Genomic DNA, 24,675 nt, shown 5'->3' on the forward strand with positions numbered 1-24,675 from the left:
ATTGCTACCAGAAAAAAAATGCACAGAGATCAACAGGCTTAAAGTATCTCTAAACTACTGAAAAAGATCAATTAAGAGAGACATACTTGCATTTAAATATGGTAATAGGGCTGTTGGGGGAAAAAAATTTCTATGTAAATAAGTATAGAACTAGCTCTAGCTAACCTGGGATGTTATCAATCACCATCCCATAGAACATTGGTTTAAAGACAGCAAACCCCATCTTATGAAATACAGATTTTAAATGACATTTGCTTCAATAATTATTATCAGCAACTGATTTCTGCGTTTGGAAGAACTGGATGGGAAAAAGAAACTATTAAATTCAAGATTAGGCATATTGTACCTTACAGGGGCTACAACAAATACCAATGGCCACAAATACGGATGGCAGCACAGAGAGGAAAGATTTACTGTAATATTCCTTTTGTTCCCACCTAGGGGTCACTTGGAATTCTGCATCTCAGCTGCTAAGATCAGTAGAAAATATAAATATTTTCAACATGTCATCTCTGATATAAAATTCTGGCAACTGCAACTTCCACACATCTTCCATTCCAATCTACATTGGAAAAGGCTGTTTTATCCTGTTGGAAGAATTATCCTTCTGCGTTCAGTTCCAAGCGGGGAAAAAGACACTGGAAACATGGAGGCTGTTTGGAAGGTTTAGTGGTGGACAGGAGGACCACATGGCCTGGAGCTCCAAAGTGAAAAGGAAGGATGATCACATGCTTCAAGGGGAAGGAAGAGATCACGAAAAGGGCTGAGGTGCTGGAGAGTGCCTGGGTTTTATAACCTTTGTTGGGATTTGAATTGAAGCTTGTTTCTAATTGGCTGTCAGACTCCCATGGGGCCATGCAGGGGCAACTCTCTAGGCTGTCCTGAGTTCCAGGCTTGGTTGAGCCTTGCTGGATGATGATGCACTGAAAGGGCTTTTGAGCAATTGCTATAGCTTTACCTGGAGATCTTTGTTATGTAAAGTATTCTGGCCCAGGCCTTAATGGCCCACCCATTAACAAAGGTGGGGGTGAGCTTCTGCTTCTGAGGTGAGTTTTTGCTTCTGAGTTTCTATTCTTTTTAGGGGAAATATTCTGCCTTTTTAATATTTCCTAGGGCCTAGGCTATTTCAATTTTCTAGGAGAGGGGTGGGTGCTAACGTCCTACAATCCAATGCACCTACCCCAGTTCTCACTACATTTTCTTGTGATATTACACATGGCACCTGGGCAAGATATTAGGGTATACTGAAGGGTATTCAAGGTATACTGAAAGGCAGAGCTTTTAATCTATTGCACTGATTGTTTTCTAAATATGAATGATGGCAAGCTTTTGGAAAGATTTTGCCAGGTTCCACTGGGGATCACTTCTACTGGTTCTAGAGGCTGCAATATTATTTGGGATGAAACTGGAGCGCAGGAATCCTGCAAGGGTGTGTTTTAGAGAGTAATACTGGGAAAATGGCATCACGTTGAAGAGTGGAATTGGAATGGGTGCCGTCCAAGAATAAAAATATAAAAATCATAAATTCTGTGTGAATGCTGAATTGTAGGGCTGCAGATGTAGACAGAGCAACTGGGAGAAATCCTTCAGTTATTGATATGGTTTCTTTATGGCTGGGCAAATTGTTTAAAGTATGAGTGAAGGCTGCACGCATGGCTGATTATTAATATCATTAATTTTAATATATTGTTTCCTTTCAAAAAAAGAAAGTTAATAAGAATGATTTTTTTAAAAAAAAACTGAAGGGGATTATGCTATTATGTGTGTGTGAGAAGTCATTTAGCAGAATTCTGACTGCAAGATAGCTGAGTGGGACAATAGAAAGGCAGAGTGACTTTTATGTCAAGCGTGATGTATGCAAACCAGCATTTGCTGAGAAATATACGAATGTGAGAAATAATGTTTACCATGCATTTGTTGATATGCAGATAGTGTTTGATGAAGTGAATAGGCTTGAATGATTTTGCGCAAATTGAAGGCTGACTGTTGAATGCGATGAGTTGTATATGATGGAAATAAAGCATGCAAGATAATAAAGTGAGTCCCTAGCGAATAGTTCAATACTATACTACCCAAAGTAAGACAAGGATGTATATAATACCTCTTTGGTGGCTTAATATATTTACGGGTTTACAAAGGAGAACTGTTAAAGTGTAACATAAATATTATACTTAGTCCTGTCTCACCCACATTTTGAAATGTGATCCTCAACATGACATTTAAAGATGGAGGGGGGGGATGCTGCACATTCTTGTTTACAGCTTTTATCTTTCTGATAGTCATCAGTTTGCCCTTCAGAAAACCACTGAGATACTTCATTTACAAATTCTGCAGAATTGCCCAGAAATTGCAATCTCTAAAGGTGGATAAAATCTTCTTCGGCACACGATCTTATTTTGAGAAGAAAAGAATCTAACTGAAACTGGCAGAAATACAGTCCGGAGATTATGCATTTTCAAGCTTCTGCTGCTGATCCATTCCAGCTGTTTGCCTCCAAGAATGGGAAGAACACCTGCAGGCCATCCTCAGGATGACTTTTGGAAGTTTCTTTTTATCGCAACAGATTTTATGGCCCTCATTGTGAGGAAGACATGCTTCAAAGTGTGCCTAGAACTGCTTGCCGACTGTTACTTCGATGGTTTGTGTGCTAAGCTTTACAGCAAAAAAAAAAAAAAAAAAATACTGGCTGAGTCTGATTCATGGCACATTTCCTAGTCCAACAGATGAAGGGATGAAGCTATTTTGTCTTGCTCCCATAATGAACTATGGTGTTCTTTCCCAAATCAATTTAAATTAAACATCCAGAAGTTAGTTTCTATCCCAGTAAGTTTCAGAAATTACCTGCAAACTCAAAACGGTTACATCAAGGTTATCACAAACATCTCTAGTACCAAGTTCTACTGAAGCCAAATTCAACAGAACCCAACCAATCCCACCCCAACCCCATGCAAGAAGTTCGGGGTTAGGAGGAAGTCAGCTCGGCCCAGGCCTTATAGTGTGATAGTGCTGGTTAAATACTTGTAGCTATTGATGCATGTATTTCTTGCTGAGGATACCTTTCAAGGGCTAGGGTGACATATTTTCTTATAATTAAAGGTGTTGCACATTGTTTTGGGGAAAATGTCATGGAAAACTATGATTCCGAAAAAACATTTTTAGCTGGTAGACAGAATACCTTCCATAGAAGTAGTAGATAACATGTTTCCAGCTTTTCACTTCTGAAAAAAGAGGTCTGAAGGAAAGGTTATGATAGATATTTTTTCCAAATGCACTGCCCATACTGGGGGGGGGGGGGGGAAAATATTTTTCTGCCTCTCTCATAATCCTAAAACATGAAGTCACCAGATAAAATTGATAACACCAGAACAAGTATGATGAACATTCCTCAGCTTTGGTTCTTGCTCCAATAAAAGTCCTTTTGTGGCCAGGTTTTTGTAACTTTTTCCCCGCTTGATATTAGTGCATTTACAACACAACTTTAAAAATTTCTAGCCCTGGACAAACATCAAATACGTGATCAAGATCATTGTTTTTGTCCTAATCACATATAAAGAAGGGGCGATATCTGGCCAATTTTATTTGCAGATATTAACGTGATAAGTGCCCAAAATTTCCCCTGGTTGGCTCCTCCTCAAATGTATCTGAGATGCTTTTACCCAGCATGAGTAATTCCTACTGTCAACATTTGGTTAGGAAGAGGTGGATCAGATTGCTAGGAGATAGAACTCTGGCATGTTCTTTTTGCTGCTGGAAAATGGACTACCACTTCTCTTCTATGTATTTTGAGCAATTCCACGTTTACTTCTAGCAATTCCAATGGATGTGAAGCCATTGTACTCAGCCGACCCTGAGGACACAGATAAACCTCTAGGTGGCCTCAATGACTCTCTAAAAGAAGGCAAATGACCAGCTGTCTGCAAGGAAAATAAATCCTTTTATTGCCCACCACCCAGTCAGAGGTGAAGAAGCTTCTTGGGTGAGAAGCGAAAATAAAAACTAGAAAGTCCAGCTGCCTCTTGAAAAAAGTACCTTTGGGACAACCATGATCTGGATGACTGAGAATCTCCATAGACACTTCTAGCTTAGCTTTTCAAAAGGTGAGAAGTACAATCAAAATATGCCATAGTTCAGAATCTTTGCTATGGCAATTAAACTTTTAAAGATGGCAGTAGGATACCAACTTCATCGCTACATTTACCAATTGTTGAAACACTCCTACTCCAGCAGAGTCCCTAAAGTTCTTTCGTGTAGCTCATACTTCTGTCTAGAGAAAAATGAGCCAAATGCATTTAGAAGTCCGAAAGTGGATTCTGGCATTCCAATTAGTGGGTATTTTACAATTAATGTTTTGAGTGGGATCCAGTGCTGCCTGAGAAAGCCCCCAGGATTTTGATCAATTTCACGCTGCCTTCATGTATCAGCAAAAGGTAAAGCCCACACTGAGAGTTCAATTTTTCACAGATAGTTTGTCTCTTGCTTCTTGCATCAATAAACAGGCTTTCTAACTACTCAGGCTGCTACAATGAGAAGTCTACATCTAGTTTTGACAATAATGCCCTAAAGTCCCAATTTAGTGAGTAGTTACCTATGAGCTTGTGTCTTCCGCAAAGTTCTCCCGGTAACAACAGTTTGAAAGGAGGAGTGAGAGAGCGTGAAGTGGGGTTATTTATTTAACATTTGTTTAGGTTAATTCAGTTCTATGACCTTGTATAGATGTTACCACTTCTCTTGAACTTAAATGAGTCTTTCATCTGAGCTAGCAAGTTCCATCCTCTACTTGGGCTATTTGATCTTTTAGCTACTGTTGATGGGGACTGAATCTGTGAACTGCTATGCACAAGGCAGATGCTCTGCTCCAAGGGAAGATCTTCAACTGAATGAAGTCTAGCTTGATTTTTCAGTCAAATGTCAGTTTAAATGAGTGCTTTAGAACACATCCTATCTAGATGAGTTGGGGCTTTGGATATCCCATTTTTTATTCTATCTTGAATTATCAATCTTTTACTAATTGGTATCAGTCAAACTGATTGGGTTTTTAGTCTTAAAATTTCATTACAGGCATGACTGGATTACAACTATCCACTTTTAAATTCAACTGATTTTACTGTTGGAACACAAAAAAATTATTTCACACTGCATAACTATGGTCAACCAATATAAAATTCCCCAGCCCCATAATGCCTGACTTTTTCATTCTTGGTCTTTTATTTAACCTTTACTTTTAACCATTCTATGTCATCTTCTTTACCCTTTTACCATTTTGTAAGCTGCTTAGAGCCACTACAATGGTGAGATGGGCAGCACATAAATTTAATAAATTAAATACCGTAAAAATAATTTATTTGTTTAAACTAGCAACGGTCAAACTTTCTGCTAAGAGTCCTGTTCCTTCAGAAGAACTATCATAGGTAAAAGGCCATTCTGACTTCTTTTTCCTGGCAATCTTTTTCTCCTTCTCTTTTCTGACCCATGCCAGAGAAAAGAAAGGCCATTTTTGACAAGATCCTAAATCTATTTCTTTGAAAATCCTCTGAAATTAGACTAAGGGCTATATGTGATCTGACGGCAATAGATTGCTTATCCCACATTAAACATGACTAGTATCAAGGGCACAAGCTAAACCCCCCCCCCCCCGATCAAATGTGATTTTTCTATGAGATGGAGATGGTTAGTCAAACCAAAGAGTCAAGATGTTATAGTTTATAGTTTGATTTAAATTCAAATTAATTTTATTTGTTTGTTTTTAAAGTTACCACCTTTCAGCAATTTGCAAGGAAAAAATCAATAATAAATTGCAAAAATAAAAAGCAACGGTATCGTGGGTTAAAACTGAGCACACAAGCCATTCAATGGCATTGTCTTAGCTAATTAAAAAAGCCCACTGGAAGAACTCCACTTTAACTTGCTTCTGAAGATCTAACAAGATCAAAGCAAAGATAATCTCTGGTGGTACACCAACATTAACAGAAGTAGTTCCTCTTAAACTCAGTGTTTATAATATCCTGGAAACAGGGGATTACCATCCGTTCTTCCTGAATTTATTTGTATCAGATACGGTAGTTGATTCTGGTTTAACGAAGCATTCCTCTAGGTACCTCAGCACTAATCTATAATGGGTTTTATAGGTTAAAACAGGGGTCTCCAACCTTGGCAACTTTAAGCATGGTGGACTTCAACTCCCAGAATTCCCCAGCCAGCTGGGTGGGGAATTCTGGGAGTTAAAGTCCTCCAGGCTTAAAGTTGCCAAGATTGGAGACCCCTGAGTTAAAAGCATCGGTTTAAATTGCATCCATAAACTTATTAGCAGCCAATGCATAACTCACCACAGAGAATTAATATGCTAATGGCATCTAGTGCTAATTAGCATACAAGATGCTGCATTGTATGCCAACTATAGTTTCTGAATGGTCTTCTAAGGCACCCTTCTCCCCACACTGTTCCTGCCTTCCTAAGCAAAACCTTATAAGGCACCACAGAAAACAAGAGATATTCTCGTCTCCCAGTCAGCATACACAGGAAATGTCCGTGGTGTTATATTATTATGAATCATTTACTTAAAAAAAAACCACCCTTGTGTATTGATTTACAATGCTTGGGTAAACACAAAACACCTTGCTGGCTTTTCTCTCTCTCTCCCAAAATAGTAATTTGCACATCTCCAAGGTAGTTATAACTTCCCTGAATGTTATATTAAAACTGCCATTTCGAGAGTTGAAATGAAGAGCCATGTCAGAGCTTAGTGATATACAGTATATACTTCCAATAGAAGTGACCTACAGCCAAAGAGGTATTACAAGGGCTGCAATTGTGGTTTTAATACATGGAGCGACCAAGCTTCTTCCACCCTAAGTATCACTTACTGAAACTGGTAACTGTTCCCAGGCTCCAGAAAGAAAACCTCGGATCAATCGTAACTGTTCAAATTGCTGAAAGAAAAATTACTATGGAAGAATATAAAAATGGACATGAACATATGAATGGAGTGTTCCTTGTGGGACACTGCTGGCTTTAAAGAATGTTTATACGGCCTTCATTCTGGCAGCCAGCAGTAGCTGTATAGCATCTTAATTTTCAAAGCTCCATTACTTAAGTAAGAAACCCAGAACTGCCTTCCTTACCTAACCACAAAGCCAGCAGAGCTTCATAGCTAATTGTCTGTTTATGCCGGGGTCTCCAAACTTGGCAACTTTAAGAACTTGTGGACATCAACTCCCAGAATTCCTCAGCCAGCAAAGTTTGGAGACCTCTGGTTTATGCCATTCTGCAGTGCAAATTTAATACGGCACTAAGGCTTGTTTTGTGAAAACAAAAGCTGCCTCTTACAAAACCTTGCCTCTGACCTTTGAAAGTCTAACCTGACTTGAAAAGTTTTGAATTAAAAATGATCAATTGTTTACGCAGCATGTCAAGAATTAACAGGGAAAATTCAAGAGAGGCCCTTTTATCAGGCTTCAAATGTTCTGTAGGAGACCATCATCAGAAGCAAGAATACACAATGGCATCATCTGAAAAGTTCACAACCTTGGTGCCACTGCCAAAATGGCCTTGTTTCCAGTCACAACCCCAGAGAAAATTAAAGATCTTGAAGAAAGGATCCTGACAACCCTGACCTCAATAGGTAAGGGAGCCCAAACTATACTCAAACCCTGCAATTTCCTGTGAGTCAAGAAGCCATATATTAGTCTGTAGTTATTATGATCATCATTTTTTAAAAATTTTTTATCATTCATCTGCTTGTGACACAAACTGAAAGTCAATAATTGTGTTGGTAAAGTTGGGAATGGCTGTGCAATATTATGTACCGTATTTCCTAAACCATCTTGTAAAGCTTGGAAAACTGCATGCTAGGCAGATACAGTTCCTAAATATTTTTCAAAGCATGAATGGTTGTGGTTTGAAGACATTTTCCTCTCCAGAAAAAAAAAGTGCCATTGCATATTACTGAGATTTGTAAAAGGCACTTCTGGTTATTTTCTTGACCTGAGAACCCAACAGCAAGGTGGAATCCCAAAGCTCCTAGGAGACAAACCTGAATCTTCAGAAAGGCAAACCTGTCTAACCAAGGAAATGCACTTATAACACAAATAAAATCATAGTGTAAATTTATCACTGATCAAAATTTATGATTAACCAATTCCATATATTTCATCAGTGATTTAAAACAACTATTTAAGAAACCCTTCTTCTTAAGACACGTTGAAAAGAAAAGGCAGAGCTTGATATGACTAAAAAAGGTTGCCCTCTTTAAATGTGTTGGCTTACAGGTCACGCTGGGTAGAAATTTTGGAAATTGCAGTCCAACACATCTCAGCAGCACTGACTGGCAAAGGCTGTTTAATGCAGATGTTGTAACTATCATTAGAATCAAGATGGAAATTCTGGTTGTGTTCTGTACATTGGAGGAAAACCCTTCTTATCTTGGTTCCACTTTTCCACAGCAAAAATGAACACTGCATTATAGGTAATCCTCGAGTTACAACTATTTGGTCAATAATTATTCAAAATTACGGCAGCATTGAAGAGACATACTTAAGGTTTAGTCCCTTAAATTACGGCCCTTGCACTACGCCCATGATCACATGATCAAAAATTCAAGGGCGCTTTCAGCCTGCTCACACTAATGACTGAAGGAGCACTTCAACCTCCCATCTGCCTATCTCTCTACACCATCTCTGCCCTTTTGGCAATCCTGCATAGAGGCACACCTTGGAGGCAGTGGCAGCAGTGGGACTAAAAGAGAGGCCCAAGGCCTTTAGCCAATCAGCTGCCACCACACCCAGGCCTCTACTTCAGCCTCTGTGCCATCACTGCTAAGAAGGGCTACCTCAGGCCCTGTGCTCCCGCCACCCCTGCCCTCCGCTAAGAAGGGCTACCTCAGGCCCTGTGCTCCAGCCACCCCTGCCCTCTGCGTTCTGCTCCTGTCGTTCTGCCAGCCTTGTGCTCTACTGGCCCTGCCACCCTGCTGTCCCCAGTTGACACCGCCCACCTCTTCCTGCTGATGAGGCAGGCCCAGGCTGCCCCTAAGTGAGGTGGCAGCTGCTGGCTGTGCCAGGCCTTCTTGCGAGGGTGCTTGTGCTGTTCTCTAAGCAGCCATAGGCCAGAGATCTCCAACCTTGGCAACTTTAAGAGTTGTGGACTTCAACTCCCAGAATTCTCCAGCCAGCATAGCTGGAGAATTCTGGGAGTTGAAGTCCACAAGTCTTAAAGTTCTCAAGTTTGGGGACCCCTGGCATAGGCTATTCTCACAATGCTTTGGAAGGCTTTGGGGGCCTTTTGGAACCTTATGAGAAAGCTACCCACACCATTCTTCAAATCATGTGGGCTGATGTCTCACAAGGACTTGCACTATTTGAAGAACAACATCAGGAAGAAGGTGGGACTTGGCCACCAGCTGGCATCAGTAATGGGAGGAAGACCGCAAAGATCAGCTGGAGGCAGTAGGGTCGCAGGGTGAGTGAGCATAAGGTGGCATAGCCAGCAAGGCCAGCAGAGGTGATAGAACTCCAAATGGCCAAAAAGGACAGAGATATGGTGTGGGGGAAGATAAGATGGGTGTGGGGAAGAGAAGGCCTTACTTTACCAAGCTTATGGCCTCAGAGGGACCAAACTGGGACTGGCTTGGATGGAGGTGATCCCTGCCTAACAACTGGTGGGGTTCAATTAAATGACAGCAACAGGAAGAGCTGGAACTGCCATTGCTAAATAATGCAGTCATGTGACATCACATTTTATAGCTGTATTGCTTAACTGTGGGAAATTCTGCTCCCAATTTCCACTGTAACTTGAGAACTGCCGGTATATACTGTATTATTAGTACATCCTTTTTGTAATACATAGCTTATGCATTTGCTCAATTCCCATGGAAACAAATATACACAAACAGAGGGATGTTCAGAATATTGCTACATTAGTACCCTCCAGATGTGTTGGTCTGCAGTTGTGCTGATGAATAACTCCCCAAATTCCCATTCCTGAGAATTGTAATCCAACACATCTGGAGAGCAGGAAGTTGGAAAAGGTGTTCTACAGAAATTATTAAAAGCACTACAAGAAGTATCCAGAGTTGCATCAAGAAAGAATAGAATTCTACTAAAAAAAAGTGCAGTTTAAAAACTTAATTGTAAGAAACTTGCCTGGATAACTGGGTTTGATTGAAGATCCCACGGAAAGCACTAAAAATCCACAGAACCAGATACAGGCATTACTGAGCTGTATAAGAAGCTATAAACTGATTCATAAAAATTAAAAAAAAAACATGACTAAGTTTCATCCATTTCCTCCTCGTTTCTCTGATGTTCCCTCAAAAAGTAGACTTACCCTGTATTTAAAATGCTAAGTAGGTGTAGATAAATAAGGATGACCCACCTTGGAAGCGTTGAAAGAATTCTGCCGCATTCACTTTAAAATGGATTAATCCTATTAATATATATTTTAAAAAAACCTCACCAACCTTTGGCCAAGAGTGCTTTGACAGCAGCACGTGTTTCCTTTTGTCATTCAATTTTGCTTTAGTTCATTTGTTAAATTATTAAAATGTATTTCACCTGCTTAGGTAATTAGCATGTTAGGGGCTCAGCAGTGCAGGCAATATGAAGTCATTATTTAAAAAAAATGATATTGTATTCCAGCCACAGCTGCTGGTAGGCCCTTAAGGCAAAGAAGAGGGATCAGAAAAGGTTCTGTAAGGCCTGGTTTGCATCTGTATAAATTCGGAGTCCTTCCTCATTATTATTTTACCACCACCCCTAGTAAACAGCCCACTGGAAGCATCTTTTTTCACTTGAAGAGGTGGATGAAATTCAGACAGGGCAGGATAATTGTTCTGCAAGGAGGAATCTTAAAAGGATGAAGAATATAGAAGAGGCAGAATATTTAATATTTAACTGCCTCTAGCATTGGTTGCTTTTTCTTCCTAGTAAGCAAGTGGGGTAAAACAGCTGCCGGTTTGCTTCCCTAGCACTCAAAGTCAGAAGACTAGTGATGCTTTGGAATATCTCTGCCCTCACCCACCCTTAACTAATTTTGTCTCAGGCCCAGGCACTAGGCCAGGGGTGTCCAACCTTGGCAACTTTAAGCCTGGAGGACTTCAACTCCCAGAATTCCCCAGCCAGCCAGTCCTCCAGGCTTAAAGTTGCCAAGGTTGGACACCCCTGCACTAGGCAATGGTTGTGTCTTCTCTGGCACGATATAAAGCTATGGGCCAGCTGGAGAATTGAAAGCTTTAGATTCATTTTCCGCCCTTGCTCTGCAGCACAGAATACAAGAGCTCCCTCATCCTGGTGCTTTTTAAATCTGCTAGGCGATTTTCCCCAAAATTCCTTGTCCCAGACATATCAGCCTAACTCATCGATTCTAATTTATTTTACTAATGTAAGCCATTTGGGCCTCTGCTGTCCAAAATGGATCATGTGATACTACTTTCCTCTTTTGTCTTTCTATTCCCTGGGTATAAAAACCCTTGCATTAGGCAAAGTTGCTTCAGTGAATAATAATTAAAAAAAACTCTAAAAATGGCTGGTCTTGTCCTTTTTTTTCCCAATGGCTTGTTCCATACAAATACTTAGGAAACATAAGCATTAAAAAATAAAAAACTTTAATGACTCCCAAGTTAGGGCTTGACTCCTAGCAATATGACTATATCCATGTATTGCAATGGTAAAGTAAATAAATGACCTGCTATTGCTTAACAGTGGGATGTTATCATTTTTTCAATTTTATAATACAGCTGTCAGCACTCTAAGCAAATCCAATCCTGCTGAATTTTTCTCAAGATTAGATAACTACAACTAAGTGCTACTATTGGCCATGAAAGATGGAAGAGCAGTATTATATGTTAGTCTTGGAGTGGTGGGGAAGTCTTTACTATCCTACTACCTACTACTTATCCTACCACCACCACTAAACCCCTTTGAGGATTTATAAATTCTTTCAGTTTCTAGAGAAGGTAACTGGAGAAAACATAGGGAAGATACAGGTTAAGAAAGGGTCATGTTTACTTATTCTAATTATCTAGAAGATCTGGTGGTTCCTGATGTCCAAAAGGTTGGTTATGAATACTTGGTGGTAGAATTACAACTAAGAATAAACCACACAACTAATCAATTGAGGGTAAAGAAGAGCTACTTTATTACCACTTTTTATTTCAGGACAATTTGCCTATTTGTTTCCTATCAGGTTGCCTTGCAGTTTTAAAGGAAAAATCAGTTTTAAATTAAATTTAAATCTAATTTAAATTTAAATAAGTTTCCTATCAGCTTGCCTGGCAGTTTTAAACCAAATCCTTGTAATACCTTTCTCACCTCCAGTTCCTGGCATTGAGGAGAAAAACTAATGGCACATTTACACAAGAAAACTATTGAAAAGTAACCAGGGGCCAAAATAGGAGAGTTTTCAGAATTGTTCAGTTCTCACCTGAAAGATGCTCATGAGCTCTGACACCATTAACCACGTGATACTCTTAGATCAGGAGTGTCAAATTCGCATCGTCATGGTGGCATGATGCATCCAGCCCATGGCCCATGAGTGTGACAGCCTCATCTTAGATTCTTTGTCTAATGTAAATGGCTAGATGGAGCACCCACTTAACAAAAGGTCTTGAATCCTGATCCTTTTGCATCTCTTGAGCTGTATATCTTTTCATTTCAATGGCTGTGAAATCACAGCTTCAATTTTTGGCATCTCTTGGCAGGCTTGGGAAAGATTCCTGCCTGAAAACTTGGGGCGATGATTCCAGTCAACCCTGCAACACAGCACAATATACTTATACAGTGGATTTTTCATCTTTCCCTGTGTCACAGAGGAAGAGGTTTTGGGTCCAAATTTGTCCAGGAAAACTAGGCTACTTCAGATGTCCACATCTGAATTTAATGAAAAGATTAATGGGCATTTCATGCACGGAAATGTGACAAAAGTTACTTCCTGGTTCTTCCCTACCTGCTCTTGAATTCTATTATCATCTGAACATCCAACATTGTTGAAATCAAAACCAGCATTTTTAACTGATTAAAAAGCATGTGAGTTTCTATGTACAGAGACCCTGTTTTCACCATTTTATTTTATGCTGATGAAGATTAAAATGGAAGGTTCTGATAAACTCGTTGTGGCTGATTTAGTGCATACTTTTTTTTTTTTTTTTTTGGGGGGAGTTTGGGATGACAAGATTGTCAGCACTTTGTAGGTAAATAAAAGGGGAAATGCAGAACTAGAAAATCAGACTTGGAACAGCCAACAATGAGCTGGAAGGGTGAGAATAGTATTGCAGAGCCAAAGCAAACTTGAAGAAAGCTCTCCTGATATCAATCTAATGGTTTTCTTGAGTGACTGCCATTCATTTCAGTTCTGCAGAAAAATATGCAAAGTATTTAGGTATCTTCCCCACCCCCGAAATGTGTGTATTTGTTGTTTGAAAATTATCAAAGCTCACAATTTGGTTCTTGGGGGGGGGAAAGACTGGGAGATTTAAGGAGCCCGCTGGATCAGAACACAGCTCCAACAAGGCTAGATACTTCCAGAAATGAGCACCTGCAGGAACTTTCAAACTATGAGGTCATTTTTGAAAATTTCCTCCGGTAGCCTTGTATGGTGAGATATCGTGGATCGCCCTCTCAAATGAGGCACTTCTTAGGCACCTACTTCATTTCTTTTCTCAGATCAGGCAAAATTATTCTATTCCATTCCATTCCTTCAATACTATTTTACAAATTTTATGTTGCAATGGAATGTTTTTACCCAATTTAATTTCTCTGCTTTGGTTGTTTATATGCTGTATACTTTTACCCATGATCTTCGCTACAGTCGGCAAGGGGTATGCAGTTAGGGGTATGCGTTTCTAATCTTACTTTATTTAACTTGCTTATTCAAATCAGTAGCAAAGTGGTTTTCAGAAAATAACAATCTGAGGAAAAAGAACATTTTGCCAGTATAGGTGGGGGAGTAATCATTATATAGTTGCCAGAAACTTGAATTAATGTTCATGGTTACTTGATCATGCCCATAAAATAATTATATTTATTCTTCTAATTTGTCTAATACCCATATCTACCATCCTGTAGGACAGAAGAGATACTGCTGTTCCATTCAGTAAGAGTCTGGCAAAAAATGGCAGATCATCTGACTTGATCTCTCCACACGTCATCTTTAGTGAAGCGTGCAAACCAGAGTCTGCATTTCCTGCGTTGGATGAGGACAGCACATCTTTCGCCTTCTATCCTGGTCCCTTTTTACAGAGGCACGATTAAGAGCATTTTAACAAACTGCATCACTGTTTGGTTGGTGGCAGCAGCGCCTCAGATAGAAAGTCCATACAGAGAGTGGTAAGGACAGCCGAGAAGATTATAGGAAGCTTGTTTCCCATTATTCAGGATGTTGCTTATAAGTGCTATGTGCTTAGAGCTCGAAGCATTATTAGAGACCTCACACACCCACTTTACAGTCTATTTCTGTTGTTCCCCTCTGGGGGGCAGGTTTTGAAGTATCTATAGCTGGACTACCAGATTCTGTAACAGCTTTGTTCCCTAGGCCATCCATTTAGTAATCTCGCAAGATTCTTTTTTTTTGCCATGTACATGTATACATCGGAATTAGACTGTGAGGTTTCTCTGTGTCATATATATGTGTGTATATGTGCATAATAGTTATCTTTCAAGAGCTGAATGCAACAAAATGTCATTTGAATGTATGCTGATTAGGGTACATTTAAAGTGACAGTAAAGATTCTATTCTATATTCTACTCCAGGGGTCCCCAACCACCGGTCCGTGGAACAAGTCCTACCGGGCCGCTGGCTTGCTGGGCGCCGCCATCTTGTTTTGATGAAAAAGTGCTTCCGGTGAGGTTTTCCGGGTAGAAAGCTCACCGGAAGCACTTTTTCATCAAAAAAAGATGGCGGTGCCCAGCTAATGCCGGTACCGGGCCGCACCATAAAAAAGGTTGGGGATACCGGGCCGCGGCGTAAAAAAGGTTGGGGATCACTGTTCTACTCTATTTCTATTTCTTAGCTTTTTTCCAGACTTTCCAAACTAGGCCAAAGCATATGTTTAGAAGAATGTGGAAACTTGTAATGCCTTTGACCTCAGTTTTCCTCCAGTGAGGAGAAAAAAATTCAAAACTCATGCAAGAGGAAATTTTTTTTATTAAAAAAAGTGCAATCCATCAAACAGATGGAAAAAGAAGAGGTTTTCCTTTTTAACTTTTTGATATTGATAGTAATATGCAGACTGCGGTGGCCTTTTCTTTCCATTTGTCCCTTTCATGAATCTTACAGTAAACCCCGACTAACTTGTTATATGTTTTTAAGACCCAGTTGATAAAAATTATATCCTGTGAAATAGGCAAATAGTCTACAACAGTGATCCCCAACCTTTTTTACGCTGCGGCCCGGTATCCCCAACCTTTTTTATGGCGCGGCCCGGTACCGGCATTAGCTGGGCGGCGCCATCTTTTTTTGATGAAAAAGTGCTTCGGTAACCTCACCGGAAGCACTTTTTCATCAAAAAGATGCCAGCGCTCGGTGAGCTTTTCCGGGTAGAAATGGCTTTCTACCTGGAAAAGCTCACGGCATGGCGCCGCTATCTTTTGATGAAAAGTGCTTCCGGTGAGCTTTCTACCGGAAAAGCTCACCGGAAGCACTTTTCATCAAAACAAGATGGCGGCGCCCAGCAAGCCAGCGGCCCGGTAGGACTTGTTCCACAGACCGGTACTGGTCCGCGGACCGGTGGTTGGGGACCCCTGGTCTACAAAGCGAAATAATAACAGAAAATAATAGATTAAACTGGAAAAAAAGAGTAAATTCCAGATCTTTTTTCTTCAAAACTATCAAACAATAGTAATTCATTTCAGAAAGCAGAATAATGTAATAAAGCCTGCAAGGAGTTGTGGAGAAAATAAGAAAAAAAGGAATACAGATGAGTCTATGAGAGTTTTCATGGAAATAAGTCCCTCAGAGAGGCTTTTTTGTTAATTAAGTGCACACAATATTCCAGCTTTTGCTGCTAAAACATGGGAGAAAATCCTAAATGCTCCATATGGATTACATTTGTGTGTTTGCATCTGTACCCATGTAGAAAGAGAATTCTTCATGGCCACAAAATCTTAAGACTGCCTAGATTTTGTTTCAAATAATAAAAATATTCCTGATGATAATATTTGTACAACAGTGGAACAGTTACTTATGGAGGTTGTGGGTTTTCCATCTCTCAAGTTTTAAAAAACTTTTAAAGTTTGTCCAGCCTCTTAAAATTTACTCTTCAAGGACAGCTTAACTACTTTCCCTGGATATTACAGAGAGCTGGGCTCTTTATAATTACTTCAATGAATTGTAACACCATTTACACATTTAAGGTATTATTTACTTACCGTACATGTAAAAGGTAATTTCTGGAAGAAAGGTCCTTAACGTAATTTACATTTCAAGCCATGAAGCCGTAAGTTAAAACAATCCACCACAAAGCATTAGCCAAAACAGGTTAAACATTCAACCACAGGTGAGGAAATGTGTGTTGAGATAGAAATGCTGCTTCTTGTGGGCTTATGTCATAATGCTACTGGCTAGTATGTAAAGGGCAGAGTCTGTGTTGTGACATCACAATATTCAGTTCATCATTTCAGCGCCACTGCCTTTTATAGGATTTGTGGGGCCCTCCCATCACAAAAATAATAGCATTAAAATTATATTTCATGAGTTTCAATACTTTTTTTATATTTTTAGAGAAACAAAAAGCAAATTATATATGTGTTATTTTGTAATAATCAGTTGTTTCCAGTTAATCAAGCTATCTATCACATATCTTCAAAATTACTAAATTACTAAATTTTAGTATTTAAGCTATGCCTAAAATTATAAGTAAAATCCTTGATTTGATGTTCCAACTCTATATCTATTTGCCTTTTTTTATGAATAGGCTATGGAAATAAATATTTATCAAAAGGCATGAAAACAAAGAATTTCTATTTCATTTTTATTCTGATAAAAACAACATTAGAAAAAAAATTCATGGGCCCTGGGGACTGTACCTATTTGTGCCTAACGGATAAGCTAATCCTGATGGCAGGGAGGGAGGATAGAAAATCTCATAGTTTTGCTAATTTTTAGGTCCTGAAGCTTAATCTGATGATAGAAGTATAAGTATCAGGTCCTTCTTGTCTTACAGTGAGACGTGTGAAGGATTAGAGAACAGATGAGAAATAAAGTTTCCCTTGAGCCAAGCTAAATCCCTGTGATTACATGGATGCTTGTTCCTTAAATAGCCAAGAGCCATATCATACATTATTGCCCAGATCAGGACCTTGTGCCTTATCTGTGTAATTGCAATGTAGTTCCATTACTCAGCCCTGTTCAGAAGGCTGAACCTCTGGACCAGGGGTCTCCAACCTTGGCAACTTTAAGACTTGTGGACTTCAACTCCCAGAATTAAAGTCCACTGCTCTGGACCACCGGTCATGATAAAGTAGAAATAAAAAGTACAAACTTCCTTAAGCTGAAGAGTGACTATATGGGCATGAAGAGGACTGCAATATGTACACAAACATGTACACAAACATTCATACATATACATATATCACTAGGGACAGTTAAGATCCTGTACAGAACCCTCAAACTCCCAGGCCTCTGGTAAAGGGCCCAAGACTGAGGAAGACATAGACCACCCATAAGGGTGAGAAGAGCATTTTTAAAATGTATGACGCCTGGTCCTCTATCCAATATTAGCTTGGTCCACCCTGCTCGGTATTGCTTAAGATCAGCCCAAATCGAATAAGTGCTCCAACCAGTTGCAATGAATGACAACAGCACAGAGCCTTGCTTCCTGCTTTGCTAACTCTATGTGTTTAGACCAACTCATGAAATGGGTATCACAGGATCACAAGAACTCTGCTTTATTGAGATATGTGGTAGTCACAGAATCATCTAAGTCTGCCCATTAGGGAGTCAGGGGCAGTCAATCTGAATATCTAATACTTTCCCACCCCCTTGGCCAAAGCATGCTTTTTCTGTACCTATAGTCCTTTCGCTTGTTGAATGCCTTCTCCAAGATCTTCTCCATGGCTCCCAACAAGTCACAACAGCCAAGAGCGCTACTAAGTCACCAGTAAAGGAACCCTTCTTTAAAATTTGTTTGGTTCTGTGTACCTCCCAGAAAAGTCCAAGCTTGACATCAACAACTAGCTGTTGTTCACAAAGAGTTTAGCAAACATGGCCTAGTGAGGGAAATCATAAAAGAAGCCCAAATGGCAGCGGTTTTTAAAACAAAACAAAACATTTTTTTTTAAAAAAAACCCACCAGCACCGTCCCTACTTCCCAAATATTGAAAAGACAGATAATGGAACAGCTGGATCATGGTATTGTTTCACCTGAGAGAAGTAAATATCACATTTCCATACAGTGCCAAGTGGCATTTTATTTGCTTACAAAGCAAATGAGTGAAAAGGGAATGTCCTCTATGGAACTAAAGGAGTTAGCCAAGCCTGCCTCTATTTAAATTTCAAAACAATAGCAAAAACAGGCCTTTTGCAAAGGGAATGAAATGGCAGAATATGTCACTATTTTAATATATGGGAGGTTATTATTTCCTTGGGGAAATCTGGTTGAGCCATCTTATTTTAGCCCACAATCATACTATATTTAGGACATGTAACACATCTGTGCTATAATAGGAACTGACACAAGGCCTGTGCTGTAATGAAGGCTTCTGACACACAGTAATGAGGGTTAAGGAAAGCCACATCCTAATCAATTCCAAGCTTAGGTTTATAGATAGAAAAGTATAACCCAGCAATCATTCTTTCTGAGTAACCCCAATTTACTTCTCCGGGGCTTGGATTGACCGAATCAAAGGCTGGATCGGATTCAGACAGTTCTTCCATCATTCTCCTTTGTCCTAACATTTGTCAACAGATGGGCCCTGTGGCTAGCAGTTTGGAGTGTTGGAAGGCACCTCGCTGCAGTTGACTCATGGCCAAAAAAAATCCTTCTCCTTGGCTAAGAGGCTGAAGATATCAGAAAAGCCCCTGATATGCAGAGATCCACTTCCATACGGACAGAAAAATCTTGTATGTTTTACTCCAGCTCTGCTCCTCCTCTGCCTGCTTCAGTGGAAGATCAGTTCGGGAGTGGAGGGCGCTCTAAGGGAGAATGAGCCTCTTTAGTGTTCTCCCCACCTCTAAGCTGGCTGTTCGCTCTTCCTGGTCTGTTTTGCATTAGAAATGGACGTTTCCCATGGCAAGTGGTTTTGTAAAATGCACCAAGATGTCCTTCAGCAAGAGTGTGCAAAATTTGGAGGCTGGTGTAAGCATTATTTTTTTAAAAAAAATAATAATAATATTTTGAATTTTGGAATAGCAGCTTTACTGTTATGAGGTTGCTTTTTTATTTTCTTTTACTTCTTTGTGGCCCACAAATCATAGATCTGTATACTATTTACACCAAGACAAATTCCTTGTGTGTCCAATCACACTTGGCCAATATTCTCTTCTCTTCTCTTCTCTTCTCTTCTCTTCTCTTCTCTTCTACTCTACTCTACTCTACTCTACTCTACTCTACTCTACTCTACTCTATTCTATGAAATGTTATATATAATTGTATAATTGTTATTTTATAAGTTTGCAGCTGCACACAAGGGGTCAGGAACCCAAAGGGTATGGCCTAGCCCTAGAAGAACAGATTATGGGAAGTCTCTTGAAAAAGAGATCTGTGGTAGTACATGGGAGTGGTAGATAAAACCTCTGTGGAAACAGCACCTCCTAAGGAAAAGAGGGATGATGGCAGAATCTCACTGTTTGCTGCTGAAACCTTTTCTAGTTGTTGCTGTTGTTTTACTGCTTAAAAACTTCCCTGTTATTTTGTTTGGCTGGATTCTTCTCCCCCTCCCCCCCAAATTATTTATTTAATCAAAGTATTTATTTGCCACCCATCTTGCCTGGAAAGGAATAAGTAGCATGTGTAAACCAAGCAAAGGATTAGCCACTTTAATTGACACAAAATACAAATTTCTAACTGGCCTTCGTAGGATTATAGGAAGGCCAGCCTTTCTTTAGTAAGTGCTTCAATTTCACAATCCATGCTCCACTGCAACCAAACCACCAGCTGAGGCTTACAACCACCATTAACTACACAATGGAAATCATATTGATTTTATTAGTGCATGCTAGGGTTTCAATCCTGAAAATCAAAGAGAATCTTAGCGATATTGTTTGTGCTTACGCTAGTGTAAGATATGCAACAGTTTTGAGATAACTCTCACATCCTGGTAAGAGAAAGAATAAACAGCTCCAACCATGCTGCTGCTTACTGATCTGAGTACATTTGTTATCAAATGGAGCCAACAAAACTTTAATGTAATACAATTGTGTTGCATCTATTTATACTTAGACGTACAAGGATTGGTTAAGATCATGATGTTGTTTATCTGACCAAAGTACAGGTGGCCCTTGCTTAATGACCAGTTGCTTAGCAACCATTTGAAGTTATGACAGACCTCCCCAGAACTACTTCAGAGCGGTGCCCCCTTAGTCATGTGATTGTATTTTGGGCAGTTGGCACAAAACACCCATTGAAGAAAACATGCTTGTTTAACAATAGCTGTGTTCGCTTAATAACCCCTGCAAACCAGGGTGATAAAATTGAGTGTGGTCATGTCACAACCCACTTAATGACCGGCACAAATTATGACCATAATTCTGGGATCAACTACAGTTGTAAGACGAGGGCTTCTTGCAGTTTATATCTTGATATCTAAGTAAATATGTAAACTTGCTAGTGCTAGATAGGGTGGATAGTTATCCATGCTTGTGTGGATGCAGGAGTCTAACTTGTTAGTTTTAAACTCCTGATACCCCTGAAGATAAATTATGGCTGGCCAATGCTGAGATTATCAGATGTCCTCAGAGAATTAGAATGAGATGAAAATATGCTCACTGGACCAACTTGGAGTGGACTGAGAGAATGTAGTCATTCAATCCCTCCTCCCAATTTGCTTGGAAAATGTGACAAACAGTTGACAAACAGTTTTGTCATGATATGTAAGTATGGTAGAAAAGTATGTCTGTGTTCAAGGCAGTTAAACTGCTTTTGTCCACTGTTTGATTGTTGTCCCACAACATGGTTCATTCTCAGCAAAACCAATGTGGGATTCTATCTGAGATCAAGAGAGAAACATCTAGGAGTTTGCAACAAAAACAAATAACGAAACAAAAATGATAACATATAGTCATTCATTTTCTTTTAAAAACTGGACTGTTTTTAGAAGCATTCAGAGTTGAAACACATGTATTACATATGTTCGGTTTCATCCTGGTCAGCAAGGTTTGCCCCTAATGCCTAATTCAAACTTTGTCTGGGAAGGTTAATGACTGACAAAGCAATTTCCAAAGCAAAACAAAATTGGTTAATTTTTTCCAGTTAATAGAACCTGCTCCCTTATCTTTAGAATCATCAAGGCTGAAATTGTTTTTATTGACTGTGCTCCAATTTGAGTTCTGCAATCCAAGGTGAGCTAAAACAGTTAAATAAACAAATAACAAGTTAATGTACAGCGATGATAGTCCTGTCTTGGATAGGGATATACTGTATAAATTAGACCAGCACTGGGTAGTGAAGGGGTTGTGAAGGCATCCTTCAACTTAATTTTTCATGCATCAGATTTGCATTCCTAATAATCTTTAAGAAGAACTGGGGATGGGGAAGACTTTTGATTGCACACATCCCACCAATCCTACTGTAGAGAAACCAGGAGGTTGGTCAGAAATAAATACAATGACTTCCTTTGAAGTAGCACCCGGACATGCTGCTTAAAAATGTGAATTATCCAAATGATTGAATTACCAAAATGGTTTAGCAGAGTGCAGATATGTCTCATTTCCTGTCCATGTCTAGAAATGTATACATATGAATGCTGACATTCAGACGATGGTGCCCATTCTAAGCACTGATCATACTACGGAAAACAACATGATGCCCAAAAGAACATCAGCCTTTTCTCTTTTAAATCAAAGTGGGCCAGGTAACTGAAAGAAGAGTTCACTCAATATGGGACGGTGAGGAAAAAGGCTATAAGAATTATCAACTCCTGTCTCCATGTCAATGGTTGGTAGGGAAGGCCTCTCTGATCTGTCAACTAGCAAACGAGAATCCAAAACGTTCAAAAGGGAGAGGGGATGAATACCTCCTTTCAGTGCCACTTTTTCAGATTAAAAACTGTCCTCCCACTGCCACTTGTTAGCAGACAGGTCTCTAGTCACAGATTGAGCTCTCAGTGTTTCAGCAAGCAAAGGAATGAAAGGGATAGATAGCAACACTTCAAACATTTGTGAAGGTGTCCATTCTCTTTCAGTTGGCTGAATACTTTTTAGAACCTGGCAAAAAGCCTTCTCTGAAAGAATAAACTAGAAGTCTGTGAAACATTATCCTCAATTTTATAGAATTCACCTGACAACCTGGTATATTTGTTTCTCCATGTGGGGATTTGAGACCATGTTGAGACTATGGATAATCTTAACTCAAATCTTCTCTAACCTAGCACCCTCCAAATACATTAGAATGCAGTTCCCATAATCTCCAATGGCTGGGGAAGGCTGATTTTGATATCTTTAAAATGGCATTTCCCTGAATCCCAATATATCATTTTCTGTCATTTTTTTCCTCTTTCATTCCTCATTGTATATGCATCTAAGTGTTTTACGCTTCAAACAGCATCATAAAATAACAGCATCCCATAATTATGTTAAACTAGAGAACTTAACTAATATTATCTGCCAACTTAAATAAAATGCTTTGCAAAGGCATTTAAAAAGAGCAATTTTCAGAGCCTGCCTAACTCAAAAAAAATTCACATCTTCTGTCTTGCCACAAAGAAAGCTTCTTGATTTTTGTTTAAAACAAAGATCATAGATTTCTTAAATAACCTGAGCAAGGTCTTTCCCCAATCATTTCTTTTGTTCATAACTACAGTTTGCAGGACAAGATGGCTTAAACTCATGCCAGTGGTACATACGAATCAACTTTAATATCTGATACATATTAAAATGTTAATTAATAAAATGTTGCCACCTTTTTCTAGCTGTGGTTTCCAGAAAGGGACTGGATCCCAGTAAGCAGTAAATCCACCAAACTGAAATTGGCCCCCATGGCCTTCCCAGAATCTTAAGGCGAGATGAAAACCCACATCCAAGTGCCACCCTCTGAACTCTTCTTGGCATCTCCTTTTTAAGCTTGAGGGGTTGCCGGTATGAAGAACCCCTTAGGGCTTTTAGTTTCAATGGTTGCCTGTTGATAATGGCAGAGCTGGAGCAGAAGAGGATGCTCATTATTGTCAGGAGGAAATGTTTAAGAGCCAGCTAGCCTAACACTTCAAAACCTCAGGAGTTCTCCGAGTGATAAACTACCAACAGTAAACTTAGAGGGAATAGAGAGACTAAATGCAGGAGATTTGACAGCTGTACAAAACAGACTCAAAGGGAAGGAGAAATAAATAAGGGGAAAGTATTGTGTTGATGTCTGATCTCTTGCAAATGTGCTGGAGAGTTTGTTGCCTAATAGCACACATGGACTCAGTGCAGGAAATATACAATGTTGAGAGCCTATGCTTCCCGTTGAGCCAGTGGTTGGCATTGTTGTTTAAAAAGAATGCTGTTTTCAAATAGCCAGTAGCAATTAAGAAGCAAGATATATTTTCCTCTTCCATTCGCAATAGAAAATGGTATCAGAAAGAAAGCTTTTTGTATCTTATCTAAGAATGCACAGGGCTTACTACACATTTTTTTTTAAAAAAATATTTTCTTACTCATCATAGTTTTATAGGAAAGTCCTAAGCAGGGACATCCCACCTACCCAGGGGTGGGATCTGACAGGGTTAACTACTGGTTCGGTGATTTACGATGTGCTGCACGCTGTGCATGTGTGCAAATCTTCGTCAGCTTGCTGCCTGGATAGCTGAGCAGCGCTGCGTGCAGGGAAGCAGCGTTTGAAAAAGCACATTTTTCCTGCTTTTTTAACTGCAGCTGTGCCTTGTACAGCAGCTGAGATTGAAAAAGCAGGAGATAAAGGTCAGGTAAGAGCCCAGGCGGGCGGGTGGGCCAAAACAGCAGCAGACATAGAACCAGTTCTATGTCTACTGCTCTTCAGAGCTACCGGTTCTACAGAGCTGGACAGAACCGGTAGAATCCAACCCCTGTACCTACCCCTAAAGAGTCACATCATTCAAATGAGTGTGTTGCCAATGAAGATGACTTCAGAATGGCCCCTTAACTTACTCTTGTCATTATATGCATTAAAGTTTCACGTACCTGGAAATTGATAACTGTAACTGGGGGCAAATCCAGGATATCCTCGGCCATAGGTTGCAACAAAATTTGGGTAACCTTGAATAGACAAGTGTTTGAGAAAGAGAAATTAACCAATTAATTTAAACCCAGATTCTTATTTCACATGCAAATAATTACACCAAAGGCAGAGAAGAAATTTGATTTTTGTGCAAAGCATTAGGAGATTTTCCCCCCTGTATGCATCACATCAGTGCTAATTAAATGTTAAGTACAGTACAATGATCTCATAAGAAAGTCTAAACACAGGTCTGGTGCAAACCACAAAGACATCCAGGGTCCAAATATTATTGCAGATGAAACAAGGTGCTAACATATTTAATGCAACTTGGGTTTCATTTTCCCTTGAGCACAGAAAAATAACAA

General features: G+C 39.6%; 1 protein-coding gene across 21 annotated transcripts in view; it reads right to left on the minus strand.

Annotated features, from left to right (window-relative positions):
- Positions 1 to 24,675, minus strand: part of MSI2 (musashi RNA binding protein 2) — a 574,150-nt gene that overhangs the window by 55,158 nt on the left and 494,317 nt on the right. For 7 of the 21 annotated variants that reach the window (XM_087956884.1, XM_087956901.1, XM_087956939.1 and 4 more), the window contains 3 exons: positions 24,274 to 24,348; positions 10,134 to 10,172; positions 87 to 110 (listed from right to left, as the gene is read on the minus strand). The exons of 2 other annotated variants lie outside the window; for them this stretch is intronic. In XM_087956884.1, the coding sequence (XP_087813010.1) occupies positions 87 to 110; positions 10,134 to 10,172; positions 24,274 to 24,348 (138 nt within the window). The remainder of the gene's footprint in view (positions 1 to 86; positions 111 to 10,133; positions 10,173 to 24,273; positions 24,349 to 24,675) is intronic. 12 more of the 21 variants (XM_026680447.2, XM_087956966.1, XM_087956925.1 and 9 more) reach the window with 3 other exon arrangements.

This window comes from Notechis scutatus, chromosome 1 (assembly GCF_049901735.1).
Source record: "Notechis scutatus isolate UNSWTSFEM ecotype Mainland chromosome 1, rNotScu1.2, whole genome shotgun sequence".
In the NCBI taxonomy this organism is placed as follows: Eukaryota; Metazoa; Chordata; class Lepidosauria; order Squamata; family Elapidae; genus Notechis; species Notechis scutatus.